This window comes from Penicillium cosmopolitanum, assembly GCF_028827165.1.
Source record: "Penicillium cosmopolitanum strain IBT 29677 chromosome Unknown utg000006l:49.0-5199605.0:1.0-5204138.0, whole genome shotgun sequence".
In the NCBI taxonomy this organism is placed as follows: Eukaryota; Fungi; Ascomycota; class Eurotiomycetes; order Eurotiales; family Aspergillaceae; genus Penicillium; species Penicillium cosmopolitanum.
The window spans coordinates 4,748,485-4,766,043 of NW_026622676.1; the positions used below are offsets into that span (position 1 = coordinate 4,748,485).

Sequence of the window (17,559 nt, forward strand, 5' to 3'; positions counted from 1 at the left end):
TCTCCTGTGCTGGCTGTGATGGTGATGGGAGGGGGGTCCAGGACCAATACTTGGGACTACGAACCCGCCAATGCGCATAGAGGAATTTCTACCGTGTTATCACTAGGCGCATCTGCCCTAGGGATCTGCTAGCAAATAGAACAACGGGTCAAATCTACGTGTTTTTCTACCAGTGGATGTCTCTCCATCTATAAAGGCCCCCATCCACAGCTGTCTTGTGTATGCTTTGCCTTCTTTTGTGCTTATGTAATCTGATGGATTGGTCACGTGTTTCTATACTTAGGGAGGTTGGACAACTAGAAGTATAGTACTAGATACTCGGTACTATTTTATAGTGGCAACCTTGGAGCTAGTCAGCTGTATGATGGGCAAGGTTGTAATAGTTGTGGTTGAATGACCTGAGTCGTTAGGGTGCACGTAATTGCCACAGGCTCAAGCTGGGGCTTGGAGATATATACTGCTGTTAGTACTTCAGTACTAGCGAATCTCAATGAGAATTAGAACTGAAGAATACTACTGACCCGTTCCAATGGACAGAATTACCAATAGTACCAATAGTATTCAACCATAATTATACCGTATTATTCACAGCAAATAGGATATATATCAATGATCTTTTGAATTGCAATCCCAATTGTAAGAGATTATATCTCGAACGCCCGTACCCGTGACGCTCTGGGAAATCCTTAGTCATCACATCCGATACGCTTTGTGGAATGCGAACCAGCAGCGTCGCGTTAGGAATTTGAGATATCGAGGTAGGCAGAGCGAGGCAAGTGGACATACACTCCAAATACCTACTCGATACTACCGACTGGACCGCAACTTGGAAACACGAAGCACCCCGTTGCGCCTGCTCTATAGGATCCCTGACTCATCTTTTCATAAGTCGCCCATCCCCCGACTTGCGAGTAATCGTCGTCAAAGACCAAATAGTCCGTTTTCCAGGGTCCCAATATCTACAAGAGACGAACTTGCAACTCTCATAATGGACGGACGCCGTGATTCCAGGACAGCGCCCTTTTATGCAATTCCGCCCCGGCGCCTTGTTAGCGTCGAACACCCTGCCGTTGTCCAAAACCTCGACAAGGCAGTGGATACATTACAGGGCAATGCAGGAATCGACAAAGTGAGAGAACCCACAGAGCTATACATGAATTCCCCATTTATTCCCGTCCACAAGCAAGCCCGATCCCATGCTGATCAGACTAGATCTTGAATCCACCGCTGAAGGCGGCCGATGCGCCAGCCCAGTTGTTTTTGCGGCCGGACGATCCCCTCTCCCGGCCATTGAAGTCAACGAGCACTGCTTCCAATAATGTGCTACTCAAAGTGACCGTCCCTAAGAGGACAGGTCGTAAGCGCAAGAGAGGCTCGAATGAGCCTTTTCAGGATGCCCCGGTGGAGACCATATCGGAATCAGTCCCACGGTCAACAGCAAAGGATCTGATGCGCAGTCTTCGCGATAATGAGTCTAAATACCAGATCAAGCCTGTTGGTAAAGTTGAACGGACTCATGTGTTTCGAGGTACGTTTTGATCATCTTATCTCGTCTACTTGGCCCGGTACCCCGTAGAACTAATATGATTTGACCAGGTATGCCGGATTTCGTGTATTCGACCGTGAACAGCTCTTTCACGAACAAATTTCGTGATACCATCCTACCATATGACTGTAAGCTACCACTTTCGCACCCCGATGATTACAAGGCTAACGGCGCACAGTGGCAAAGCTCAAGCAGTTTGATATCGACATGGGCAAGGGCGCTCTCGAAAATACAGATATTATCCCTCCACCTTCATTCAGCCACGGAGATGTGCCATTCACATACTAGTAAGCGTTGGCCCCGAAATAAAATAAGACATACCACTAACACCACCCCCCCAGCTACCGTCAAAACCCAACAGTCAAGCACGCCGTCGGGCAATCAGGCGACATAACAACAATCAACACCCAACAGCCGTCAAAGATCCGCACATTCCTCGTCCGCTACGACATCCCCATCGTCCCCTCAAAACCCCAAGAAAGCCTAACACCCATCGCAAAACTCGACCCATCGCTCCGCAAAACCGTCGAAGCAATCAAACTTCTCTTCGAAGAACGTCCCGCCTGGACCCGCCGCGCTCTACGAAACCGCCTAGCAACCGACGAACACCGCACAAATCTCCGCTGGGCAGTTCCATACGTTGGATACATTTTCCGCTCGGGACCGTGGCGAGACGCTATAATGAAGTTGGGCGTTGACCCGCGCACCTCACCCGAATTCCGCCACTATCAGACCTTCATGTTTCGGCTTCTCCCTCGTGAACCGGATACGGCGCGTGATGGGGGTAGGAGACATAACATTAGTCGGACTGATTTGGACGAGGATCCGAATTCGCATATCTTTACGGGAAACCTGCCTCTGCCGCTTGACGGGAAGATCTGGATGGTTAGGGACATCGAAGATCCGTTGATTAAATCCGTTTTGTACAAGGAGGATGAGGGCAGCTCTGCGACGACGGATGGGGTGCCCTTTTTGCGGGAGACTTGTGATATTATTAGTGATGGGTGGTTTGGGAATGGAGCATTGGGTAAGGCGAAGACTATTATGCGGGCGAAGATTAGTTCGCTGATTGAGGGCCGAATGCCGGAGGAGGGTGAATTTGAGCGGATTTTGGAGTTTCCGGATCATGCGGAGACGGAGGCGGATCTTGTGAATTTCATGTTTGATTCTGCTACGTCGACTAAGCGGGATGATATGTTGGCAACGGAAGTTAGGGCTGCGATTAAGGGTGCGCCGGTGTGGAGAGAGAGGCTGGAGAAGGAGAAGCTGGATGGGAGGAAGAAGAAGGGGAAAGGGAAGGAGGTGGAGGTTCAACGTGATGAAGAACAGAGTGAAGGAGAGGAGGAAGAGATGGAGCGAGTGGAGATGTTGGAGGAGGAGGTTGCTGCTGCTATTGCGGCGAGGGATGAAGCGGAGGGTGAAGATGATGAAGCCGAAGCCGAAGAGGAGGATGAGGCTATCTAAGATCAACGATTGCTGCTCATAGTGAAATGCTACAATACTACGGTGGAGCTGAATGTGAAATACCAGGCAGTAAATTCATTTCAATCATTGCGCCGAATCTCATAAAGCAGGGTTGCTGTATACATCGTAAAGCAGACATCAGACGTAAGAACTTCTCATTATTAAACGTGGTCAAGACAAAATGATACGCTGTAAAAGAAAGATAACAAAATAATGAAACACCAAGTTGAGGCGAGACGAAACAGGACGAAACAAAAAAGGGTATTCCATAAGTAGTCGAGATAATAGAGGAACAACTCCGTTGCTAACAAGACAAACAATGTAAAGATAAAGGCCAATCCAGGGCCACAGACGCCGAGACCAGAATGCAAATGCGGTTCAATTTTGGGATCGATAGGATGAGGGAAGGAAGATATTAGGGTGATGCTGCTCATGACGATGCGCTCGTTCCAGATGACTGCGCATCATCAGCCGCACTGGAGGGTTCCCAGATCTCGATGGCATCGGGGTCGCTGGTCTTTTCAGTCGTGGTCGTGTTGACAGTGGGGCTGGACATGGCAGTTGCCAGCAGGGAATCGATCGAAGCAGTGATAGCTGGCGGCATGAAAGTCGACTGACTCGGCGGGGCGGAGTAGGCCTTTTTAGATTCCGAGACGTTTTCATCCTCATCGTCATGGACAACGGCAAAGGAGAAGGCATTGCAGTCTTCGGGGTAGTAGTCGGAAGCAGTCAGTTCACCCAGCGGGGCACGATCTTCTTCCATCTTGGAATCCTTGCGTGCAGCTGTGGCGGCAGCCAGGTGAGTGGCCTGCTGGGAGCGGGGAAGATCGAGACCTAGTTCGGAAGGGGGAACGTTTTCCTTGCCGCGGCCATCTGTAATGACGGCCTTGCCCTCCTCGTCGCTGATATCGAGGACACCGGTGGAGTGTTGCATCAGGTTGGTCATTTCCTCTTGCTCCGAGTCGACATGGATGTCAAAGAACCAAGAGGCCGGGGCCTTAGATTGAGGCTTGGGAGTGGATGGTGTCTTGGTCTTGCCCTGGGAGAGGGCGGCTGCAAGGGAGAAAGGGCGAGCGACGCCGCGTTTGGTGGGCTCCGGACGGACCTTGGCGATGGTCGACCGGCGACCAGGTGTCTTGTAGGATTTGGGAGGTGGAGACCGGCCAGCGGGCTTGAGAATAGGAGCAGATTTGGGAGTTGAGTTGGAAGGGCCATTCTTGAATGGGGTTGATAGTCGGGGGGTGAGATGGTCGCGGGTGGTGAGTGCCAGGCGGGAGGTCTTCAGCGGTTGGGGGGAACCCTTGGAGACATCGTCCTCATCGTCCCAGGACCGCTTGCGTTTGGAGGAGAGGCTGAGGGTAGTCGGGTCGATATTCTCGGCATCATCGATGAAGATGGAGCTCTTTGCAGAGAGGGCGGCTCCTGAGATGTATGTTAGATACCGGAAATGGAAGGATATCAACATTGACCAAATCAAGTGGGGTTGGACCTACCATTCAATTGATTCTGACGGTTCAGCTTGGATCGCATCATCGGACGCATTCTGGGTGAGTCCAAGCTAGCAAAGGGCTGGCGAGAGGGAGTCATGGTGAGTGCAGCCATGATGACAATGACAAGCGCGAGGCGAGGCGAGGCGTCGGTATTGGTTTGTTTTGGCGTTGCGGCGCTAAGTGGGGGACGGGGAAGCTCGGGCTTCCCTCTGATAGCAGAGGCTGTGAACCTTTCTCAAGCTGGTAAGAAGTGCTGATCCTGTACGGAGTAGTATTATCAGAGACAATGATAATAGGAAGCCGAAATCAATAAAATGATTAAATCGGGTCGGATGATATAAGTGAAGCCGAAAGGAGAGTGTGCTACACAGGAGAATGGCTGATAGGGTGGCTTCGCTGGATCTCCGAATAGATGGGATGAGAGAGAGTAATTATATCTGGATGATCGGATGGGCACACACACACTTATCCACACACTCTTTCTAGTTTAATGGGGAGGGGAGCAAGGAGAGGGTTGAGGGGCGAGGGGGAAGTATTTCAAGGCATTTCAAGGCCGGGGGGTGCACCGCGATGTATGCAGCGCGCGTCTGGTCGCGTTCTCTGCAAGGCGCCAGACAAAGTGGATTGGACCATGCCAGGCCGTGGGTGGCGTTCGTGCAGAGGTAGACAATCCAATTATGATGGCCATTGCTAATGGTCCCTCGCGTGGAATGTGATCCACTTGTATGTTTAGCAGAACAAGGGACGAGTACTAGTAGTAATGATACTCATTATGCTCATTATACTCCGTACTCCATACCCCGTCTGGAGGTAGGGCAATAGACTCATCACAATATTCTTAGCAAGATTATTCTCCTAGATTATTTTACGACGAACTAGCTGCCCACTGCTACTGAATTAATCTACTAGTCTAGCAAGATCAGCGCGATTAGATCAACCCGATCGACGTGGTTCTCAACGCGTCGTACTAAGTATACCGACGGTTTACCCAGCAGTACAGTACTACGCGATGATACTCAAGGTCTAGAGTAATGGAGTATGGAGTACACGAGCCCACGAGGAGCGCCCCGCTGCGCTGGAGTACCGAATACTTTTGAACGCGCGACACGATGCACGTCTACACGCTCAAAGCTGACCATCGCGTCCAACCCCTCCCTTCTCGCGGCGCTCACCTCATCCCCTGAAACCTGCCAGCACATCCCGCCCCCCATCTCCAATCTCCCGGGTGGTTTGTGGTTTTGGATGATGAGGATGGATGAAACTGCAGATGAACGTGCAGTCTTGTTCCAGGTTCTCCATGGTGAGCGCATCGATGCATCATCCACCGCCGGAATCCCATGGCTGGATATGAGACTGTCTCCCAGCATCCCACCCAAGCGCTGAACATGTAGGTCGCATTTGCCACGGGGTGTCGAAGCCTGTCGTTCAGGACGATCCGATGATCCTGTGGTCTGCCACTCGCGCTCACGTTCGCGTTCGCGCTCGTAGGTTAGGGCTCGGACTTGGTTGCATTCCGGTCCTGCAAGAGGGCAAAAGCCTGCTTCAGCTCCCCCCGACACCTCGGGGTGGATAAGCATGCGACCCCCCTTTTCACTTTAAAACAAATTTGTATTTTTAGATTCTAGTTCAATCGCAAGATTATTTCAAAGTTATGCAGAATTGGCGCCTGGAAGTTCGGTTTACTTTCGCGGCGTTGTCCGTTCTTCGGAGATCTCTATGAAATTCCTTCACTGGAACGGTTGAGTTTTCCTGGTTGACAAATTTTTCAATGTTGCTCTCCAAGGTTCTGCGAGGTGGGTTGAGCTTGGAAAACTAGTAGCTACCTGAGATGGAATAGAATGGCCTACCTTTTCCATCAGGTAGCTACCAGTCCGCGATTAGAAGGCGGAGACAAGAACAGTCAACGGTTCTTCTATGTAGCAGAGCTATCCATACCATCTACGCTTGGACATCATGATCACGCTATGGAACACCCTTGAAATTTCCAAACTATTTTTTAAACCATATTCGACTTCTATTACAGGTCAATCTATTAATTAGTATGTTGGTACCAATAGTGATGGCCAATATGGAGGTAATAATTGTCCATAATGGCTTTTGGAGCCCCCCCTTGATACATACCTCAGCCACCGGGCCCAAGATGATCTATTCAATCTTCTAGGAGCAAAGTCACTCCAGGGCGAATTGTCCTACAGAGGCAGGGAAAGGAGAATGTCTCCCTCCTGCCCTGCCACACAAAGTCTTAATTTACCTTAATATCGTGAAGGGTCAACTGGTCCTCTTCACCTTTTCTCCTGGGCGGGAGGGATGGATATCACCTGCATTCTCCACGAGAAAGGACCGAGATTCACCCTGTGGCTGGAGGATACCTACCAAATCTTTAATCTATTTCCGGGAGGTAGAAGTAAGTGATGACGGATCGCCGAGCACCGATCTCCTTTCGGAGGCTATTGCACTTTATCCCAATGATATAATGTTGTACATAACGCCAAAGTCTACCACTCGCAAGCTTTCTCACACTTCATTCTCAAATGGAATGCTATCCATTGCTCCCTGACGCTCAACCGCACGCGCCGAGGCGCGTGCTGCAAACCGCATCGCCTCATCCATGAATTCCTTAAACCGATGCGGCTTCTCAGTATCCGTGACGTCTTGACCCGCCTTACTCTCGACACGACGCTGTTCCCGCCACCGCGCCACCTTGACCGCATATGCTCCGACAAATGTGTCACCCGCCGCCGTCGTATCGAGAACTTGAGATACCGGGGCCGCAGGGAGCTCATTGGTGAAGCGTTGCACGCCATCGCTGGGACCGGTCAACCCGCCATCCATAGAACTGTACCAGACTCCCTTGGACCCAAGCGTAATGAGTAGATAAGTGACGCCCAGCTTGTGGAAATACCGCGCAACCTTCTCCTTGCCATCCAGACCCTCCGCGTCTGGAACAACACGCAACAATTGGTCCATCGGTGGAGTCATAAGTTCTGCCTCTGTCTCATTCAGAATCAGGTGGTCCACCGCTGCGTAAACATCCTCGGGTAGACCTCCTGGTGGTGCAGGTGCAGGATTAAGCATGACGTCGGGTCCGCATTCAATACCGCGCTTGCCAGCAGCTCGGCTCTTGGATTTATATTCGGCAATCTCGCGCAAGATTCCAATCACCGTCTGGACGGGGATCTCTCCCTGCATGACAATCACATCTGGCACTGGTGCCGCCAGAGCAGTTCCCAGCACTTCTGGAATCGGCTGCATGCCGTCGTAGTTTGCGCCGGGGGGAGAATAAGATCCTGTTCTCGCCACCGGCTGATGAGTCGACGATGATGACTGCGACACCGGTGTATGCGTTCTCAATGACTCGTACGCGTGACGGGTCGACGCCGGATTTCTCTAGCGTTGGCTTCAGTAGCGCCGAGAAGTGGCCGTCCAATGCCCCGACGGCCCCGACCATTTCCACGAGGACATCGCTTTGGGTATTCAGGCCTTCGGTGGAAGGTTGGGGTCGTGACATTCGCCCGCAGGCGACGGCTTGGTTGGCGCCTTTTCCGCCGGCGCTGGTGAAGTACGAGGAAGAGGTGATCGTCTCGCCTGGGTCAGGGAAGCGGGGCGTGACGGATACCATGTCGGCATTGAGGGAGCCAATGACGCGGATGAGAGGAGCCATGGCTGTAGTTAGAGGTGTCTGGATCTGGATATAGATCTGGAGCTGTGTTATTGTTGCCTCGTAGCTCGGAGGTGGTTCAAGTCGGCAAGCCGGAGGGATTTGCGGGGTGGTTGTGGAGAGAAGCAGTCAATTGGTGCTCTCCGTGGAAGTGAAGAATATGTATTTAGCTCGAGAGGAAGGAAATGTATTTCCCAGAAAGCAAAACCAAGTCGCTCTTAGTGGGTTTAACGCAGTTGACTATTTTCAAAGACGAGAAGAGTTGTTTAAGTGACGTCGAGAGCGCGGGGCAAAACTGCAATTTAGCCGGACGCGGAGCGGGAGATCCACACGATCCCATTCTAGGACTCTTACTTAGGATAGCTATCTACGACATACAGTAGGATATAAATATGATTATACTAGCAATACCCCGTACGCTACGGCGTTTAGATACTCATTACTCTGAATAGTTAGGATCAAGTCACCCTAGCAGAAACTTGAACACTGCCTCAGGTCGATTTTGGCAGGGCATGGAACGCTGTAGCCATCAATCAATATGGGCACACCGTGTAAAATACCTTTGACAACTGCCCCATTGGTTTTATTTTATACGAGTATATTACAACTTTCATTAGTACTCAGCCCCTCCAGCTCCTTGTCCATAGTTTCTGTCGTGCCGAGTAACGTGTCCTCCTCGTCTAGCGCTAAAATACGAAGATGCATATACAACGTCAGAAAAATAACTGCCAGACGGTTGTAAAGTAGACATATATACCCGATTGCTGGCGAGGGTATCATGCTCGATTTAGTATGCAATTTCACTCCCTAGCCACTTAATTTGTCGAGTGGAGCTGTAACCTTAAAGGAACCCTTCAACCAGAACTCGAATTGGCTTGAGACGAGACTGAGCGAGCCAATCAACGATAGAGAAATTTAAAGGAAATTTTGAAAGAAATTGAAAATTTAATAGTTAGTAGACCCGAGATTCCTGAAACCTCGCTGGCAAATTCATTATCAATTGAGATGCTTATATCGCACATTAAATCAAAGTAGCACGTTGGGTATTACTTTTGTGGCTCCCAAACCTCCATCGTCTAGTCGTCTATTTGGTTCGCTTGTAGATCTTAGCCAGGAAGGCCTCGAAGACCTCCTTCTGCAGGCCCGAGGACTCGTCAACAGCCGCAATCTTGGTGCGGAGCTCTCCAACAACCTTTTCCTCGTACTCCTTGTACAGAGTCTCCAACTGAAGCTCCTCAAAGACCTTCTTGACCTTGGCCTCCTGCTCGGAGTTCTTGCGGCCGTAGTTGTCATCAAGGACCTTGCGCTGCTCAGGTGTGCAGCGAGGGATAGCCTGGTTGACCAACCACGAGCACTTGTTGTCCTGAATATCGGTACCGATCTTGCCAATGAAAGCGGGATCACCGAAGTTGTCAAGGTAGTCGTCCTGGATCTGGAAGTATTGGCCCAGAGGGATCAGGATGTCATGAGCCTGCTTGAGGTTCTCCGGGGTGGCGCGCTGGAGGTAGATCAAGGCCAGAGCGACAGGCAGGTAGAAGCTGTAGTAGGCGGTCTTGTAGGTGACGATGAACATGTACTTCTCCATGGAGAAGTTGTCCAGGTTGACATTGTCCTCGGGGGCGGTGATCAGATCACACAGCTGACCCAGCTCAGTCTGCCATGTGGTCTCGTGGAAGAGCTCGACAATGTCGATGTAGGCGGGGTGGGAACGGAAGCGCTGCTTCAGAACAAGGTAGATGGCCGACTCCAGCATGAAGGCATCGTTGATGGCGATCAAGTTGACACCCTCGTGGCGGTACCAGCAGGGCTGACCACGACGGGTGATGGAGCTATCCATCAGATCATCGCTGACCAGGAAGAAAGCCTGCAGGAGCTCGGTGAGCCAGCCCAGGATGCTCAGGTGCTCGAATTGCTCGTCGGTCAGGGGCTTCTTCAGGAGGGCGAGGCCGGTGTCGGGTACGGACAGACCGCGGTTGAGCTTGCCACCGGGGACATTGACGTTCAGGGACTATGAAAAGATCGAATTAGTTTAAATGCTTCCATTGAATTGAAGTGGCGGTCAGAGAGTAAGGGGGGGGGGGTAATAATTGTCCTACAGTACCTTTTCAAACCACTCCAGGGCGTTGGCGGGGAGGTTGTACCGCTTCGCATGAGCCAGGATGTCCTCGGCCAGCGAAGGGAAGATGGCCTCGAAATCGGCACGCTTGGTAGTGGAAGCCATAGTGAGATTTTATGGGAGGAGAAGGTGGAGAGAGGGAGGAAAGAGTCAGCTAATTGAACTAGCAAACAATTAGACCAATCCGTTCTTCCCCGCGGAGGGGTTCCATTTTGTTTGTTCATTTTGTATTCGACTGGCTGCCTGAGGCAGGAACGGCCTGTCATCTGTGCTGTGCTCTGTACTGACCTTCCACGAACTGCTCTCCATACTTTTACATACACCAGCTCCAAAACTCGAAGATCTTCTTGAGTAGCTCGGCTTAATATTCAAAGCCAGTGCTGGGCCTTTCCTTTGTCCCCCGCGTGATCTGCCCCGCCGATCGCTTGCAGTTCATTCGCCGCGTCAACAACGCGCCGAGCCCGAATAACTATTCATTGCGACTCCAATCTGCGCCAATTACGAGACAACCTCCCCTGTCAATGCTCTGGGTGGTAAAATTCCGGTCGTGAGGAAGCACTGCAGCTTCTACTTTCACTCGCATTTGGATCCCCATACGTGCATACGTGCATGAGCGTCGCGCGCCGTCTATCTTCCAATATTTGCGTACGTCCCGCTGGCCCCCGTAGCCATGGACGTCACAAACGACAATCTACAAGAGCTGAAGTATCGGCTGGAGGATGCTACAATCAAGTGCTCAGAGCGATGTCTTTACCAATCGTCGAAGTGGTATGTGCTTCGCTCTCCGGATCTCGGAAACCAAGCGGGACTAACAACAAATGCGCGAATAGGGCAGCAGAGATGCTTGACTCACTTTCACCAATTGATCACGAAGAGACGGACCCCGAATCTCCGATGGAGATCACAGATCCCATCCCCCCGCCCATCAACCCATACCTACGACCCCAAGACCCCACCGAGGCCGCCCTCGAAATCCAAGAAACTCATAAATACCTCCTCGCGAAATCCTACTTTGACACTCGCGAATATGATCGCTGCGCAGCCGTATTTCTACCACCAAATACCCCTCCGGTTCCGCTCTCCCTGACCTCTCCCAACTCAAAACCAAAACAATCACGACATTCGCTAAAAGGCAAGGACAAGGCGTCCCCATTCCTAGGCTCCAAGGGCCCTGTCGCGCGGAATCCATACCCAAGACTTAGTCAGAAGTCATTGTTTCTTGCGCTTTATGCCAAATATTTAGCCGGGAAAAACGCAAGAATGAAGAGACCGAGATGGTACTTGGTCCAGCAGATGGTGGGATGGCGGTCAACAGAGAACTCCCGGATCTTGCCCGAGGCTTAGAAGGATGGCTGATGGAGCGCAGCTCAAAAGGGCTGGATGATAAAGGACAAGGCTGGTTGGAATATCTCTATGCGGTAATTCTGCTCAAAGGACGGAATGAAGAGTTGGCCAAAAAGTGGTTGCTTCGAAGTGTGCATCAGAACCCATTCCACTGGGGAGCATGGCAAGAGCTTAACGATCTGTTGGCAAGCACCGAGGATGTATGACCTTCCAACCCCTGTAACACTGTGATTCTGGGCACTGACACCTCCAACAGCTGAAACAAATCGTGGACCAGCTGCCTCAAAACATCATGACCCTCATATTCCACGTTTACTGCAGCCAGGAACTATACCAGGCCACGGAAGATACATACCAGGCTCTTTCAGAGCTCGAGTCAATCTTTCCCACCAGTGCATTTTTGAAGACCCAAAGAGCACTCCTTTACTACCACTCCAAAGGTATGTTGTGATAGCGGCCGCCGATAAGCGCCCCACTGACGATGTCCAGATTTCGAGGAAGCGTCAGCTATTTTCACTGATATCTTAGCCACATCGCCCCACCGCTTGGATAGTCTCGACCATTACTCTAACATTTTGTATGTCATGAATGAGCGGCCACGCCTGGCCTTTGTCGCCCAAATCGCTACCGCAACAGACAAATTTCGCCCAGAAACATGCTGCGTCGTGGGTAACTACTACTCTCTCAAATCAGAACATGAGAAGGCCGTTATGTACTTCCGTCGTGCATTAACATTGGACCGAAACTTCCTCTCGGCCTGGACTCTAATGGGCCATGAGTACATCGAGATGAAAAACACCCATACTGCTATTGAATCGTATCGTCGGGCCGTCGATGTGAACCGAAAAGACTATCGTGCCTGGTATGGTTTGGGCCAAGCTTATGAGGTGCTTGACATGTCCTTCTACGCCCTCTTTTACTACCAACGTGCCGCTGCCCTTCGCCCCTACGACCCGAAGATGTGGCAAGCCGTCGGCTCATGCTATGCGAAAATGGGCCGAGTCGAGCAAAGTATCCAGGCACTTAAACGTGCGCTTGTGGCCGGGTCTTACTATGCAGACGACACCGCACCAAGCGCAAGCCCTGGCGCGAGCGCTCGTAAAGTGCTCGACCCCGAAACCCTGCACCAGATCGCGACACTATATGAGCGTCTCGGAGATGAAGAGGAAGCGTCTGCGTATATGGAACTAACTCTCCAACAAGAAACAGGCGGCGCGCCTGTCCAAGATGAGAACTCCGAAGAGGATGAGTATTCGTCTGCTTCGGAGAATGCGGCTCAAAGCGACGGGGAACACTCCGGCGACGATGATGCCGACAATATGCCTCGTTCTCGCCGTCGACAAAAGCCCCGTACATCTTCCTTCGCGATGCAAAACGATGATTCTAATGCGGGAGAGACGTGGCACCAGCCCACGGCCACTACATCCAAGGCGCGGCTCTGGCTGGCTCAGTATGCCTTGCGACACGAGGACTTGGAGCGGGCAGATCAGTTGGCAAGCGAGCTATGTCAGGATGGTATGGAGGTGGAAGAAGCAAAGGCGATCATGCGAGACGTTCGTGCGCGGAGAGAGGAAGCAGGGTAGTCTGGCGAGCCAGGGGTCTCCTGTCATGATAGTATGTTAGCATCTGAGCATGTGGATTCACGAATCCTCTGAGCAGTCATTTGAGCGAGAAATCATTCACTCAGAAAGAGCTTAGCATCTGGTGTACTGAATATCAATATAGAGAGTTGAACACCACCATCGATGCGTGAGCTTCAGAGTGTATACAAGATTGCTTCACCGGTAGCCATCCCTCGAAAGCCTTACCTGCGCATGGAAACAGACAATAGCCAACTTGTTCTTGCTAATGATATCTGACTTCAATCGTCTTGTTCAACCATCGACAACTTGAACGACCAAAACAAGCCCACAAAGGAAAGAGCAAATGATCTATACAGTCCAAACCACTGCGATAATGACGTCAAAAAGTTCCTCTATCTGGGCATGATGGGGGTACATGCTAATTCCTCACCTCTGTGGTCGAGCGGCTTTGCCGCTCGACAAGCAGAAGTTCCCCTCCCCGGGCGTGGGAACCGCAGTCGGCGTTGCAGCCTGTTGCCGACTTGTGGATGAGGCTTCAGGTGGGTGGGCGGTCTGGCAGCCTATGGCTGCTGGGGTATACTTTTTTCTTTTTTCTTTCTTAATCACTAGCCTCTGCATCCTCTTTTCGCATGCATTGTTTTGTTTTCTTGAGGTTGTTGGGGAGATGACGTATTGCCTTTTTAGGAAGGAGGTGAAGTTATCCCCAAAATCTTGGATCCGGTCGACGGCGAGGATGCGCGTTCAAACCCCGCACTGCTGGTTTTCATGTGGTTTCTAGAGAATTGCTTTTTTGAGTCGAATCAAGATGAAAAATTTGGGCGATTTCATTTTTGATATTGGGTTTGTCTCTACTCTATCAAATTGCTGTTGGTGGTGAGGGTGGTGGTCTCGCCCAGTGCTAGGATCTCACTCTCGTCAAAAGTCACTGAGAGTGTAAGCAAGGTATGGCTATTTGAGTTGTCAAAGTGATTCTTGATCATGGAAGAGGTGATGGTATCCACCAGAGTGTCGTCTTTGGAGTCTTCATCTAAGCCCCACCGAAGACAGGCGTAGTAGTACTGACGACTAAGCTCAGACCATGTCTCCCGTATACAAAATGTGAGATCTTCGGGTTGAATATTCTGTTGCAAGATAGCCGAGTCCAAGAAGAAGATCTTGCATCGGGTGGAAAGACAAGATCTTTTGCGCCGAAATATGTCAGATATAGTATTTGCCGCTTGGTGGATTTCTTTGCCGAGTGGGTGGTCACCTGGGTTGACAAGGACGATTCCAAAAGCTATTCCTTGACGGACAGCCCCAGGGTTTGACTTTTCAAGAGAAGCAATTGAATCGGGCGAGTTGAGTGTCTGTATAAACTCATGAAGTCCGGAGTGACACGACGTATTAGCTGTATGCATATCTGAGGGCCAAGACATGTATACTGGGATTGTCGTTAATGGTGATTGTAGGGAGTTGTGAGTGAAGACCGATTCGGCATTTTTGTGTGCTTGGAAAGACCTTTCGGATTGGGTGTTTTGTTCGCTGGCAGGCGAGATGTGCCAAACACCCTGCAGACTTGAGACCGGGATTTCCGTCTTCGCCTGCGACTCGTAGTATGCAAGAGAGTTTTCATCATCTCCTGCCTCGTGTGCATTGCCATGTTTTGTTTGGCTGGTATGTTGTCGTGATGATAGATTCTCATTTTCAATCAAAATGTTCTCGTTGCAGTGAGGGCTTCTCGAAGACGAGCTTGAATCCGTGTCGTCAAGGTATATGACCGGGGCTCCTGACGGATCACCACCTCTTTGAGTGCGAGCGGGCTTCTCCAAATTCTGGATTTGGCTTTGAGGAGACTTAAGTTCTGGAATTTGCTCTTCTTCGCTGTCGTGTGATGTGGTGGTAGAAGTCTTTGATTTGGAATCTCCCTCAGATTCGGAGCCTGAGCTGCATGTTGATGATAGACTGCGCGATCTCGGGACGATGTACTCTTTGAGTCCATTGCTAACCTTTAATCGCTTGCGCCAGTGCCCTATCTCATCAGACAACTCCTCGGTTGGTACAGAGCGGGCGTCATCAGCTAGAATCTGCAACTCCTGGAAGGACGCAGTATCCTCAAACGTTCGATCTGTGTGAATCTTCCGAATGCGCGGGTGACGAAGTGCGTAGTACCTAGCACCGGATGGCTTATCAAACCCACTGCCAACTAGTTCCACGACAAAGGGCTTTTTGAAAAGCACGCAGGCCTTGGATGATTCCCTGCACCCGTACTCAATCGTAAATGTATGGCATTCTTCTGGATCACAGGCAGAAAACTCGCCATGTTGATTCAGAGATTGGAGGTTGTTTTTATGCATGGAATGCCGATGGAGAGCGTCAATGATTCGGAAATGGGGAGTTTCTCCAAGTTCCAGAACATTTTCCTTATTCAGCAGACATCCGACCAAAAAATGCGTCCATTTGAGTCGTTTCAGTGACGGGAGAGCGGCGGCATCTCTGGCTTCATAGTAAGCCCCAACTAATGCAACATCAAGTGTATCCCCAAGACCTTCGATATAATCTTTCTTCAACTTGATCCATCGTCCGAATGTGGCATTTGTACCAGCAGCGTATATAGGGAAATATGGTTCATCAGAAGCTTTAAGCACGTAACCCTCCCAACGTTGGGTATGGGCTTTAAGCATGTTTACTTCAAGTCGCTCTCGACCGTCGAGATGAGCAAAATCAAGTATTTCCTGGTGAGCGAGGTCGGCTCGACCTTCAATCGGGTTGACTACATCCTTTAGTAGCAACCTTCTTTGCCTATGAGGCTTTCTCAAGCAGATATCATCATCTAGGACCAATATATCAAAGAAAACGATCATCAAATGTTCATAAGGCTGGGGTCTGCTTCTATCAGTAAGCATCCACCCCCATAGTGAGAAGATTAAACGTACGGAGAGTCATTGTCAATACCAATCATGATACCCGAGCGAGAAAGAAACCTTCGAAGTTTGTGAAATTCCGCAATCTCCCCACGCTTGTCATTCCATATAACTAGTTCGCCCTCGAGGATACAGCGACGCGAAAACCTGCACTCCTCCGATCCGATCCGCAGTGATTCCGCTAGGCTGGGGAAAATCCCGGACCTGTCTTCGGTTGACTCTTTTCCACTCTTAGAGAAAATACGAAATGGCGTGCGTTTGTCTGTAAGATCCACATGTATCTGACAGTACTCTCCGTCATATTTCCGTTCAACACTCATTCGACGCCTGTTGGCCATACTCAGGCAATGTTTGATACCGCGGGCCTTAAAGTACTCGGGTCGGCCAATCTTGATACCCGTCCGCGGTTGGAGATACTCCAGAGCCGTTGCACATAGGCTGGCAGCCAGTTTTGGGTTCGGATGAGGTGGAAAATCTTTCATGGGCTGTTGGTCCAGCATTTCCAAGGCCCCTTCAAAAGTGGTTTGAAATTGGAGGAGATGTGGTAGCAAAAAATGGAATCGTTCCAAGGCATGCTTGGGCGGGATGATGACTGGAGCGTAGCTTTTCAGAATCATTCGAGTGAGCCACTTAGCATCCCGGCTACTCAAACGGCGGTATAAAGGGGAGAGAGTACTCTCGACGTCGACAGCTGTCTGCTGGCGACGTACTTCGGGGCCCGAGAACCGACACCGTGATGCGATCATCCCCAGGGCCATGTCAATCTCCTCAGTGGTAACTTCTCGACCTGGGGGTATATAATTCTCTGTTTGACGCATCACAATCTCGACACATCTCCCAAGATCTGGACCCCCTGGCTTTCGCCATTGGCCCAATTCTGCTAGCCGTGAGGTCCCTAAGGCCAAACAACGACCGATGACTCCGGATAAGGAGGTCTCTCGTAGCCAAAAAACACGGTCAGTGCGCTTTTCTGGGAACATACATGACAGCAAGGCTAGCCTGTCTGTGCCATCATCGTTGATGTGATGATCATAGCTTGCAAACCACCGTCGAACTGTCCGGAAGTCAGATAGGTCCGTTCCAGACGCTGCTTTGGCGATCCGGCCGTCCTCCAGATCCGACAGCAAGTCGCAGAGGAAGGTGAATTTGAATCCCATGGGCAACGACTGGAAGGTTACATCTTCACAAGCAGCTTCATTTTTACCTGACTCTCAATTTCAAATCAGACTCGGACTGACGCGAATTGGCAAAAAAACGCGACGGATGATCACCCGTGGATCACGAAAACACGTGACTCTAATTGATATATGCTAAAACCCTATACTTTGACGGGTTGGAGAGAATAAAAGCAGATTATAATGATATTTGTAGAGGTATTCCAGGTTCCAGTTACTTTGAGTATTCAGCCTACCATGACAATGTAAAAGCATGAAACCAACCCATCACATTCGCCAAACT

The 17,559-nt window shown here is 50.6% G+C and overlaps 7 protein-coding genes across 7 annotated transcripts; 3 read left to right on the forward strand and 4 right to left on the reverse strand.

Moving 5' to 3' along the window:
- Nucleotides 1-988: 988 nt before the first annotated feature.
- On the forward strand, nucleotides 989-3,010 carry N7509_006304 (transcription factor TFIIIC subunit TFC1; the record flags this gene model as incomplete). Its single annotated transcript, XM_056630941.1, has 5 exons — nucleotides 989-1,129; nucleotides 1,213-1,528; nucleotides 1,597-1,674; nucleotides 1,725-1,833; nucleotides 1,888-3,010. 5 exons carry the CDS (start codon nucleotides 989-991, stop codon nucleotides 3,008-3,010), a joined length of 1,767 nt encoding a protein of 588 aa, XP_056490243.1.
- A 430-nt stretch (nucleotides 3,011-3,440) lies between these two features.
- Nucleotides 3,441-4,475, reverse strand: N7509_006305 (uncharacterized protein; the record flags this gene model as incomplete). The annotated part of the gene is made up of 1 exon (XM_056630942.1): nucleotides 3,441-4,475. The coding sequence occupies one exon, from the start codon at nucleotides 4,473-4,475 to the stop codon at nucleotides 3,441-3,443; it is 1,035 nt and encodes a 344-aa protein (XP_056490244.1).
- A 1,063-nt stretch (nucleotides 4,476-5,538) lies between these two features.
- On the forward strand, nucleotides 5,539-5,883 carry N7509_006306 (uncharacterized protein; the record flags this gene model as incomplete). The annotated part of the gene is made up of 1 exon (XM_056630943.1): nucleotides 5,539-5,883. One exon carries the CDS (start codon nucleotides 5,539-5,541, stop codon nucleotides 5,881-5,883), a length of 345 nt encoding a protein of 114 aa, XP_056490245.1.
- A 1,131-nt stretch (nucleotides 5,884-7,014) lies between these two features.
- Nucleotides 7,015-8,161, reverse strand: N7509_006307 (uncharacterized protein; the record flags this gene model as incomplete). The annotated part of the gene is made up of 2 exons (XM_056630944.1): nucleotides 7,015-7,824; nucleotides 7,862-8,161. The coding sequence occupies 2 exons, from the start codon at nucleotides 8,159-8,161 to the stop codon at nucleotides 7,015-7,017; spliced, it is 1,110 nt and encodes a 369-aa protein (XP_056490246.1).
- Nucleotides 8,162-9,242: 1,081 nt separating this feature from the next.
- On the reverse strand, nucleotides 9,243-10,379 carry erg20 (bifunctional (2E,6E)-farnesyl diphosphate synthase/dimethylallyltranstransferase; the record flags this gene model as incomplete). Its single annotated transcript, XM_056630945.1, has 2 exons — nucleotides 9,243-10,166; nucleotides 10,260-10,379. The coding sequence occupies 2 exons, from the start codon at nucleotides 10,377-10,379 to the stop codon at nucleotides 9,243-9,245; spliced, it is 1,044 nt and encodes a 347-aa protein (XP_056490247.1).
- A 565-nt stretch (nucleotides 10,380-10,944) lies between these two features.
- On the forward strand, nucleotides 10,945-13,201 carry N7509_006309 (anaphase promoting complex subunit CDC23; the record flags this gene model as incomplete). Its single annotated transcript, XM_056630946.1, has 5 exons — nucleotides 10,945-11,042; nucleotides 11,105-11,475; nucleotides 11,565-11,818; nucleotides 11,875-12,058; nucleotides 12,108-13,201. The coding sequence occupies 5 exons, from the start codon at nucleotides 10,945-10,947 to the stop codon at nucleotides 13,199-13,201; spliced, it is 2,001 nt and encodes a 666-aa protein (XP_056490248.1).
- Nucleotides 13,202-14,049: 848 nt separating this feature from the next.
- N7509_006310 (ATP dependent DNA ligase domain protein) lies at nucleotides 14,050-17,258 on the reverse strand (the record flags this gene model as incomplete). Its single annotated transcript, XM_056630947.1, has 2 exons — nucleotides 14,050-16,063; nucleotides 16,114-17,258. The coding sequence occupies 2 exons, from the start codon at nucleotides 17,256-17,258 to the stop codon at nucleotides 14,050-14,052; spliced, it is 3,159 nt and encodes a 1,052-aa protein (XP_056490249.1).
- Between the last annotated feature and the right edge of the window lie 301 nt (nucleotides 17,259-17,559).